The sequence below is a fragment of the Glandiceps talaboti genome, chromosome 12, assembly GCF_964340395.1.
Source record: "Glandiceps talaboti chromosome 12, keGlaTala1.1, whole genome shotgun sequence".
NCBI lineage: Eukaryota > Metazoa > Hemichordata > Enteropneusta > Spengelidae > Glandiceps > Glandiceps talaboti.
In genome coordinates, this window is record NC_135560.1 from 4,500,737 (window position 1) to 4,512,871 (window position 12,135).

At 36.5% G+C, this 12,135-nt stretch overlaps 1 protein-coding gene across 1 annotated transcript in view; it reads right to left on the reverse strand.

Moving 5' to 3' along the window:
* Positions 1-1,133: 1,133 nt before the first annotated feature.
* LOC144443626 (GON-4-like protein) overlaps positions 1,134-12,135 on the reverse strand; it is a 38,447-nt gene continuing 27,445 nt past the window's right edge. Inside the window, exons 20-28 of the mRNA XM_078133169.1 lie at positions 11,559-11,645; positions 10,994-11,092; positions 9,898-10,044; positions 9,070-9,213; positions 8,117-8,206; positions 6,679-6,813; positions 3,756-5,491; positions 2,678-2,783; positions 1,134-1,796 (exon numbers count right to left, since the gene is read on the reverse strand). Coding sequence (XP_077989295.1) covers positions 1,737-1,796; positions 2,678-2,783; positions 3,756-5,491; positions 6,679-6,813; positions 8,117-8,206; positions 9,070-9,213; positions 9,898-10,044; positions 10,994-11,092; positions 11,559-11,645 — 2,604 coding nt within the window. The 3' untranslated portion in view covers positions 1,134-1,736. The remainder of the gene's footprint in view (positions 1,797-2,677; positions 2,784-3,755; positions 5,492-6,678; positions 6,814-8,116; positions 8,207-9,069; positions 9,214-9,897; positions 10,045-10,993; positions 11,093-11,558; positions 11,646-12,135) is intronic.

Sequence of the window (12,135 nt, forward strand, 5' to 3'; positions counted from 1 at the left end):
ACTCCTCTAGGTATTAGCCAGTGTGAGCCCCCCTCCCCACTCCTATACTGGCAGATGTGTAACACACCCCTCAATACACACCTTATCTGTAGCATGCAAACACAAAGTACTGACACACATACAAACATATTATTACATTTGACACATTTTGTTCCAACTGCACTGTATTTACATTTTAAGTATCTTACAATCACAATAATGCAACAAGTTCTTCCAAAGGTACATCATGTGATATTTATGTATCAGATCGCTCCATCCTTGCTTGCCACAGAAAGTCATCATCTTGGCCATGTCAGTTGTCTGAGATATAATGTAACCTTACACAAATTAACTGTTACAGTATTTCTATACTATAGTGTTCCCTTGTAGCTGATAAACTTGGTTTCATTGTGGCTAATACACTATGTTTCATTGTAACTAATACACAGTCACTGTGTTTCATCATAGCTGATATACCATGATTTAATTGTTGTTGTACATGTAATTACATGTAATAACTTTGAGATAAGACATCTAATTCCTTTCATACCAGGAGAATTCTCAATGTTCACGTCTTGCATGTATTGACATTCTGGGTATCATATACTCAATTATCAAAATTCATTTCTCAAATCAGGTATTTGCACTCCACTTCAAACAAATGTAATAACTAGTTCGTCCTCCCATCCCTTTCTACAGAAAACACAATTTATTATCTGTTTGTAAATATGCTACTAATATTGGATTCTCAGCAAAACAACATACCCCCTTCCCTATCACTTGTCTCTCATGTTACATAATGGAAATGTTACAGTTACACTGCATTTGTTACAATATTTTTTTAATATTTATGGTTCTCTAACAAAATAGAGTGGCAGTGAAAGTTTATACTGTTGTTACCTGCACAAGTGGTATTAAAGCTAACAAATCTGTGTTTTTTGCAAACAATCAAATAGAAAGGTGAAGCATATTGCTTTCTGTTCTCGCTTGGATATTGTAATTATTTGCAATATACTTAAGGCAATAATATTCATATGTACAACAATTACAAAATAATTATCTAAACAAAAAGAAATGAATGATTATTTAGTTTTAAACATGATTTACAATCATTGAATATTTACAATGTACAACAGTCAGATCACCATATGATGCTGTCGACTGTAGCTCAATCAATCATTTAATAACAGTCACATGTCCATATAGTTCAGTTGAACATTACAGTCTTTGTAAGTCATATCTTCAGACAGTTCAGTTGAACATTAGTGTATGCTGCAGTCTTCAAGTTAAGTTTAACACTAGTGTATGCTGCAGTCTTTATGCCTGTCACATCTCCATACAGTTCAGTTTAACATCAGTGTATGCTGCAGTCTTTATAACAGTCATATCTCCATACAGTTCAGTTTAACATCAGTGTATGCTGCAGTCTTTATAATAGTCATATCTCCATACAGTTCAGTTTAACATTAGTGTATGATGCAGTCTTTATAACAGTTATATCTCCATACACTTCACTTGAACATTAGTGTATGCTGCAGTCTATATATCAATTATATATATCTCCGCACAGTTCAATTGAATTGAACACTAGTGTATACTGAAGTCTTCATAACAGTAATATCTCCATACATTATGGTTGAAGATTTGGGTTGATATGCACTTTACAAAGTCTGCACACAGACATGTTTGAACCACTTACAATGGACATTCATGAAGTAATCTGCATTCACCAACAAACTTAAAAGATCTCAACTCTTTCAATTATTTTCAGTTGCTTCCTGGAATAATTGCATCAAAATTTGAAACCGTTCCTCAACCTATCAAGACATGAAAGAAAAACATTACATTTCTAATTGCAAAAAAAAATAGCATACTAGATACAGAAGAACTTATGATGGGTGAGTGCAAGTGTGGCACACTAGGGGAATTGGCATGAGTGCTTGCAATGTTCTCTGTAGCCATACTTTCACAAGGATAGTAAGTGAAAGTGCAGCAGAGAACACTACAAGCATAAGTGCAAATACCCCCTGTGGCACAGGGTTCTGTTGCTATTACAATGTACATGTTTATCTGAAACAGTAAATTTCCATAATAATGACACTGTGCCATCGTGTGCAAATCAAGTTTGCAAGAACATTTTTTGCAGTGAAAATAAAACTAGTATGCACGTGCACCGGTGCAATAATCACTGATATATACAACTGTTATGAAATTGTGTGTACTGTTCTCTTTTGGTAAAATGGACATCATAGAAAATATTGAGTTGGAACAATACAATTTGTCAAAAGAAGAAAACAAGAGAGACAGGCTGGCTGACACTGAGAAAGACATATGGATCAGTCCATCAGACACTTTGTTACCTCATGGCAAACCATTGAAATACAGAATAACTAAACTGCATTGGACCTAACCTATTGGCCTGGTACATGGTGAGAGAAACATTGAAATATTACCCAATAATTTGTCATTTTACCATTTGCCACCAAAGCTCCTCCACTTTCTGATTTATGTTGTTTGCATTCTTATCAAGTATAAAACCAAATAAATGAACAGAACTAATATCACATATCTGTATTTGATTTCAATCACAATAAATTGCGCAAATTATTAAATATGTTAAACATCATAAAATTGCAAATCTGTTTCATCAATATCCTTAGATGACACACATTTCTGTATGATGTCAAGGATCACCCACCTGTTCAACTGTTTTATTGCCTCCTGTTTCATCAGCAACTCTTTGATATGTCTCTTGAGTTGGTCCTAAAGTTTGACAATACTGTAGTAGCAATCGATCATCATCCCTGTATAACAAAAGTGTCAATAAGTGACTGACTTCATGAGGTGCAATATCTGTGACTTTCAGGGTGATTTGATCCCTATGGTATCTTTAACTATGGTCAGTTTTTTTTTGAGAGTGTTCACTTAAACATTAATCCTGATTCATGTTGGAGTTGAAGGTCAAAGTACACGTATACACAGCTATTGGCAGTTGAATGGTGATACATAAATTATAAATGTACTTGCTTTAGTATGGTTTTGTTAAGTAAGCTGATTAATTCTCCTCTGCTATCTATCTATCATCTATTATCACACTTGAAATGACTGATGTTAAAAGAATGACAACTAATTCAAAAGACTGTCTGGACTAGTGTTAGGTTGGAAAAATTGCTAAATCTGTACAATGAGATAAACCTGTACTGTACCTTCAACTTAAAACACCTAGTATGTTCTCCTTATCCCATGTACCTACCTAAAGTTAGAACACCTATGAGAGTTCTCCTTATCCCATGTACCTGCCTAAAGTTAGAACACCTATGAGAGTTCTCCTTATCCCATGTACCTGCCTAAAGTTAGAACACCTATGAGAGTTCTCCTTATCCCATGTACCTGCCTAAAGTTAGAACACCTATGAGAGTTCTCCTTATCCCATGTACCTACCTAAAGTTAGAACACCTATGAGAGTTCTCCCAATCCTAAGTTAGAACACCTATGAGAGGTCTCCCAATCCAATGTACCCACCTAGCTAAAGTTAAAACATTTATGAGGTCTCCCAATTTTATGTAACCATCTAAAATTAAAACACTTATGACTTTGAAAAGTCTCCCGAACTCTTCAGTTCAAATACCAAACGTGACATCTACCAAAACAAATGTACTCTGATGTACCCCCTCAAGTTAGAAAACCTACTGTGTGTGACGTATCTCAAACCCATGTACATGTACCAATCCTGAGTTAGAACACCTATGTGACACCAACTACACCTGTATACCCACCTTGTCCATGTAATTGTTACTCTTCCATCTTCACCTTTAGAGATATTTTTGGCATTTAGTGTTGAATTCTCACTGTCTTCTTCTGTGCTAGCCACTACTTCTTTGCCTTGATTAGCAATCACTTCACTCTTATCTACGGTAACTTCACTCTCATCTACTGTAATGTCACCGACTTCTGTTACTTCACTGTTATCAACTGTTACTTCACTGTTATCAACTGTTACTTCACTGTTATCAACTGTTACTTCACTGTTTTTGACTGTAACTTCATTGTTATCAAATATAACTTTACTGTCATCAACTGTAACTTTATCACTGTTAATTTCAGTGTCATTGTCATCTATTTCAGCAGTTTTATTTACCGTAGCATCCATACTGTCATTGGCTTTAACTTCAGCACTGTCACTTACTGTAACATCAGCACTGTCTTTTACAGTAACTTCAGCACTGTCATTGATTGTAATTTCAGTACTGTCTTTCACTGTAACTTCAGCACTGTCATTGACTTCAGCATTGTCTTTTACTGTAACTTCAGCACTGTCATTGGCTTTAACTTCAGCACTGTCACTTACTGTAACATCAGCACTGTCTTTTACAGTAACTTCAGCACTGTCATTGATTGTAATTTCAGTACTGTCTTTCACTGTAACTTCAGCACTGTCATTGACTTCAGCACTGTCATTGACTTTAACTTCAGCACTGTCTTTTACTGTAACTTCAGCACTGTTTTTTACTGTAACTTCAGCACTGTTTTTTACTGTAACTTCAGCACTGTCATTGACTTTAACTTCAGCACTGTTTTTTGCTGTAACTTTAGCACTGTCATTGACTGTAACTTCACCATTGTCTTTTGCTGTAACTTCAGCACTGTCATTGACTTTAACGTCAGCACTGTTTTTTGCTGTAACTTCAGCATTGTCACTCACTGCAACAGGTGTGCTATCACCTATTCCTTGACTTTCATTTCTCTCATATACCGGTATAGTGTCATCCCGTTTACTTCTCCTGTCTGTGGTATTGACAACTTTCTTACCATCCAAGTTTGATGTCTGTTCCGACTCTTTGTTCTTACAGAGTGTTTTCCCAGGACTGTGGTTATCACTGTCTTCTGGGCTATCACTTCTGGTATTGCACTCTGAATTTGTACTCTGATCTTGCCTAACGTCGCTACTATCATTGGCATCAAGTTCATCATTGGCGCCAAGTTCTCCAGTCTTTAATGTTGGTGAGTTAGATCGTGAACAGTTCATAGAGATCTTAAGGACTATTCTATCAGAGGCTGGTTCAGCAGCTGTTTCTGCACTAACTGTTCTGGAGTATTCAATAGGTGAGTTTGTGGCACTGCGATCAATGCCACTACTTAGCAATGTAGTGTGTGAGTCCTGATGATAGCAAGATGGCATTTCACAACTATTATTAGAACTATCATTTCCCTGATCACTATCGCTATCTGTGGTCTGCGAGTTATCTTCACTATCTCCTCTCAGTAAATGTCTGAAACTACCACTATCAGAGGCTTCATTCAACAAATCTGCCAGATTATCACACATTTCAGAGAGATTATTTACACATGTTTCTGACACCTCCTGACATGGTTCATCTATACCTTCATCTTCCGTCATATCATCTCTCAACTGACGTTCAAATATTTTCTTGACTTGTTTCTTCTTGTTGGCTTCACCAATATTCATAGATCTGGCCTGCAAGACAGTCTTTGCTAATTCTGCTCTGTTGAGCTATTTAAAAGATGAAATAAGTTAAATAATTGTTAAATCGATACATTCTCTACTGTATGGTTTGAGGACAAGCTTTCAGTTGTAGATACATAGAATCAAGCTGGTAATCGAATCTTCAGTTTTCCAAGATAGATTAAATCTATTGTTCTTCAATGTGGCAGATTACACAAGTGAGTGATAGTGGTTCCCCTGTTGTACAATTCTTATCAATTTGTGATCAAGATAGTGTAAACATGGAAGTCTCAAAACGCTACATCGCAAGTCTATGGAACTTGAACTCCCTACTGAGACTATAAACAAACATTCATTCAATAGCTTATCACTGTTATATCAACATGCTGTGACAGTTTTAGTTTATGTCTATCTTTAATTAGTAAACAATTTTGAAAAGTAGGCCGTAGTATAAACCAGGTTCAAATTTGTTAATTTTAAAAAAATAAATTTTACTGAGTATAAAGTTAATATATTGATTCAGAAGTATTCATTTATTCACAAGGCATGACATGGCATTATATTAGCTCTATCAGTTATTTGTCATGTCCTTCACAATCTTGCCTCTAGTCTTTACAAGTCTTACTGTACATATAATATTAACACCTTGGTGAAAATCAATGAATACAACATAATGGTACAACACAATGGAGATTACACAAATTAGTGAAATGTTGAAATATGAATTGTTTATTTTTTTTTATCAGCTGTAGATTCTCATCTGATGGTAATATGGTGACATCATAAGTGTGTATCTGGGTTTATCACTGAAATGTCTGGCTCTCCTTTGAACATATGTGGGTCATGTGATAACCTTACCTGTAAGGCCGGATTATACAGTACAAAATGTCTGGCTTTCCTTTGAACATATGTGGGTCATGTGATAACCTTACCTGTAAGGCCGGATTACACAGTACACAATGTCTGGCTTTCCTTTGAACATGTGGGTCATGCATGTTTCGGTCATGTGATAACCTTACCTGTAATGCTGGGTTACACAGTACACAGTGTCTGGCTTTCCTTTGAACATGTGGGTCATGTGATAACCTTACCTGTAATGCTGGGTTACACAGTACACAGTGTCTGGCTTTCCTTTGAACATGTGGGTCATGTGATAACCTTACCTGTAATGCTGGGTTACAGAGTACACAATGTCTGGCTTTCCTTTGAACATGTGGGTCATGTGATAACCTTACCTGTAATGCTGGGTTACACAGTACACAGTGTCTGGCTTTCCTTTGAACACGTGGGTCATGTGATGATTGGTGACAATGACACTGACATTCTCTTGTACCATGTGTTTCAGTGTTGGCTAACTTCCATGGATCATACTGCACAAAATAATAATAATGACATGTTAACTAATACAAAAACAAAATTTATAAGAACCATCAAACTACCTTCACTTTCACAATTAGAGGAGTGCAGTTATGGTCTCAACATTTTTCTGTGTAATATTTGTTTCATATGAAGACTTATTCATGTTATTCTAATTATCAAAACACTTTCAATTCTTACTAGGACTAGAGAGATACAACATTGCACTGAGTTAACTAAGTGAAAGGTTTATTTTCTAAAATTACCTATCTGTTGAGAATATATTGTCCATGGTTCCAAGAATCAATAGGACAGTAAAATATAGTTACTTTGGAATGGTAAATTGGAAACGAATGCAATGTTTCAATCCGTCTACATTGTACTACGGACCTTGATTTAGTTATTCAGTGTTAATGTATGTATCTCTGGACTGGCGATATAATATAACACTGTAAATTGATGGCATTTTTTTCACTGTTCCATAGAAACTATATTGTACTGCTCCTCTACCTATCTGTTATATAAACTGTAGGTTCTACTTTGAATAGACCTGTTGACAGTTTCAAGATGCATAGCATGTCTTTCCATACAATACCATGTATTCTGCATATGCGCTATGCATGTAATACTCAGGGAGAAGGTTGTCACCTGTCCCATACCCAGGGTTTACCAGTAAAATCCACCTCTGTCATTGATGACATGTAGTCTTTGTTCTATATACAATCATTCACAATTAAAGAGGTCAACATGTCTTTCCATTATTTCACAATGTTATATAATGAATATGTAATAAAGGGTTAAACATAACAACAGAAGTGATGTCATCTTATGTATACATCTTGAAACCAGTAAGTCAACTATTGATATATACTAGGCCTATCCACTTTACAACTCTGGTAATCCAAGCTTCGGTTTACTAAGAGAGATACAAACTAAAACTATTGTAAGTTGTTTGATGTGGTGGATTACACCAGTGGGTTATAGCGGTTCCTCTGTTGTGCAAATCTAATCAGTCTGTTATCAAGAGAGTGTAAACATTGGCAGTCCCAAAACAGTACACTATATAAGCTTATGAAACCAGTTTTCAGAAAACCTCCCTACTGAGGCTGTAATTAAACCAACACCTATTCAATTGCTTATCAATATTGGATCAACATGTTGGAACTGTAACAACAGTTTTAGTTTGTGTCTCTCTTAGTAAACTGAAGCCTGGAATACCAGAGTAATAACTTTATATCTGATAAAATACACTAAAAGGTTGACTTTGACATGGCCCTACAATAGTGGACTGAGTAGAAAAAGTTTACTGGACATTACCTTCCCACTTGTCTTCCTCAGTAATTTGTTTTTAGTATTCTGTTTTTCCTCATCACTCTCTGGTAATTCTATCTCCTCAAAACCATCATGCTGTAATGGAAAGGAAAAAATAGAAATGGGCAAATACCAATATTAGCACCCATGCAAGACATGACATATTACACAATGGTTTACTTTCAGGTTTTGTTGAAAGACAGACAGGATAATTATGAGTAGATTTAAACTGTTAATTTAATGAGATATGACAGGATTAGATCCTCTCAGTTAAACTTTGAATAGGTTTCCTGAACAATCAACCACCTGAATTCAGTATTTGGCAAAGAAGTCAGATATGTAATGCAGTTATAAATCAATCACTATTACACTGGGAAGTTAATAATAATATACAAACTATAATATCCTGTGTGTATTTAGTACATGCATGTGTGTGTGTGTGTGTGTGTTTGTGTGTATGCATGTACATGTATATGTATGTGTCTATGTATGTATGTATGTATGTATGTATGTATGTATGTATGTATGTATGTATGTATGTATGTATGTATGTATGTATGTACCGGTATGTGTGTGTGTGTGTGTGTGTGTGCATGCATGCGTGCGTGCATGCATGCACGTGTGTGTACATGTGTGTGTGCGTGTATGTGTGTATGTATATATGTATGTATGTATGTATGTGTGTGTATGTGTGTATGTATGTATGTATGTACGTACGTACGTATGTACGTACGTACGTACGTACGTACGTACGTACGTACGTACGTACGTACATACATACATACATACATACATACATACATACATACATACATACTGGCCATAGTAAAAGTCACAGCTATATCTGAGAACTCATGGATGATGTAAAGTTATGCTCACATTCAAAATAAAATAAACTGAAAATAGACATTTTATCTTGAAAGTCAAGGTCAGGTCAGGGCCTAGTAGCTATGATTTACCTCATAATCATCTCTATCTTCCCAATTGATTTCTTCAAAGTCTGTCATGTGACTCTCTGATGGTCTGGCTGTTGGCATCAACTGCATAAATTCTTGTTCAAGATGTGGTTGACCACGAAGTAATGGAAGAACTGTATTCTTCAGCTGCAATCAAGAAGTCATACAAGAAGTTGTTGTTACTGTGTCATTGTCAGGACATTGTGGTTACATTATAATGGAAGATGGGTCAAATGTATCATCTAACAGGTTCATTGTATACTGTAACAACCTAGAACTGATTTTGTCCAGTCTTAGGAAAAAAACTCAACTCAACTCACCTCAACATAGCCCCCCTCTCCAGCCCATCCTCCCCAACAACATGGCATGAACATGACTCACTCCAACATAGTCTCTCTCCACCACCTCCCCAAGTGTCAATGCATGTCACCTAAACATAGCCCCTCTCTCCAACACCTCCCCATCGTAAAAGTAATTTGCCTCACTATAGTCTCTCTCCACCACCTCCCCAACTGTAAACGTAACTTGCCTCACTAAGTCCCTCTCTCCACCACCTCCCCAACTGTAAACGTAACTCAACTCAACATAGCCCCTCTCTCCAACACCTCCCCATTGTAAAAGTAGCTTGTCTCACTAAAGTCCCCCTCTCCAACATCTCCCCAACTGTAAACGTAACTCAACTCAACATAGCCCCTCTCTCCAACACCTCCCCATTGTAAAAGTAGCTTGTCTCACTATAGTCCCCCTCTCCAACATCTCCCCAACTGTAAACGTAACTCAACTCAACATAGCCCCTCCCTCCACCACCTCCCCACTGTAAAATTAACTCACCTCACTGTAGTCCTTTTCTCCACCACCTCCTCCCCACTGTTTAAATACTTTTAATATCTTCTGGTAATGGTTTGGTTGTTTCTGAAAATATATCTCAATCTCTCTCAGGAATGTCCTTGCTTTCAAAAATTCCAGATGACTCATGAACTGTAAACATAGAGAGAAAAAATCAGTATTTAGATAAGTGCAAGGAGTATAGTACTAAATGGTGACTATTTCTGGAATCTCAACTATTTCATTATAGAACGGTTACCACAAAACAGTCCTTAATTTTGGCCAACTGGATCCACTTTTTCTACAGCACTGTTGCACAGTTTTCAACATCAACCCTAATCTGACATGGGTCTTTAATCTGTACAGCTCTCACAGGTGGACCATAATGGCACAGAGACTGTACCACTGTCAACTACACTTTATATACTATAACAAGTCATTGAGAATGACATAGTCCCCGCTATGACTAAGGAATTATCACTACTCTGATCACGCAACAACACTTGTGAACCTAAATCAAACAGATTTAGATATGTTGCGTCTGCTTGTTGGACATGGAACATGCCTACAACAATAAAGGATGGGTCGGGTATGGGGGATCATATCACAACGAAAATGGATATGCACATGTATGTCATAGAACACTGTCCTAATACCAACTTTGAATGAGATCTGTTCAAGCATATCTGAGTTATGGCTTTGGACATGGAAAATTCACAAAAAAATGGCTGCTAGGTGGCCATATTGGATCGTATCATGACAACAATGAATATGCACATGTATGTCATAGAACACTGTCCTAATACCAACTTTGAATGAGATCTGTTCATGCATGTCTGAGTTATGGCTTTAGACAGGGAAAACAATTAAAATGGCTGCTAGGCGGCCATATTGGATCGTATCATGAAACAAATTGACGTGCATATGTATGCCATTGTATGTTGCCCCTGTACCAAGTTTGAAAAAAATCAGTACAGCCATCTCCAAGAAACGGCTGCGGACAGACGGACGGATGGATGGACAGACGGAACCCATCCATAAGTCCCCGTCCCAGACTTTGTCCGACGGGGACTAATTATGCATAAAGAAATGGTTGACTTACCAGACCACATTCTAAGGCTTGCTCTGCTGTTAAGAAACAAGTAAAGTCTTCTATCAACCCTGGCCACTCATTTAGAATCAGTTCCAACTTTCCATACAGCTGTAATAAATGATTTAATTTGTGAAAATAATTGGTGTTGATTCAAAATACCTTCACACATACATGTACATGAAAGCACACAAACACAGGCACTTACAGATGCTAACACACACACACAAATAAACAGACACATACACACATATATAAATACCCACCCACCCACCCACACACATGCGTGCGCGCGCACACACACACACACACACACACACACACACACACACACACACACACACACACACACACACACACACACACACACACACACACACACACACACACCAATCATATTTCAGTTATATTTTGGACTACTAACTTATCTTAATATCTTTATTCATTTTATATTGGCAAGATAAGAAATACTAAATATATCTCTAACTAGTCTGTGTTCCTGATAAACTATGACTAGAGCAATCTACAGACAATATATATAACATTTCTTAAAGGTATTATTTTAAATAATATTTACTTCTGCGATAGGTTGCTTGTTTTCTCCAAATGCACACAAAATTTCCAAGAAGCATTTGTAGTTGTTTGGTTTGTCCCAAAGAACCTCCTGCAACAAAGAACCAATGTAGGATTAGTGTGATAGTATGAATAGATATCTACATTAGCTGTGACTATTTTAAAGTGACATAGTCCAACTAAGAAATCATCTTCTCCATAATAACTACTTTTATCTAGTATCATATTCACATTCATTTGTACTTTGAAGTGAGTATAAATTCACCCTATGCTATTGCTAAATTTACACATTGTGTAGTTTCTCTAAGATCCTGTTGCCAATAATAATTTATGGGTACAGAACACTGGAAAAACATTCAGATCGATAATGAGTTTTAATGCTGGTTTAGAAGATAAAATATGATTACATATGTACCAGTGTTTACTTGTAACTGTACATACACATACTAGTGGTATTTACACTACAGTGCAATACTGAAAACATGATTGCATACATGTATGCGAATGACACGCAAACTGAGTAGTCATGATTCCTTCTACAAAAAATTGAATGTATGGTTTTTACTGAATAATGCTGTTCC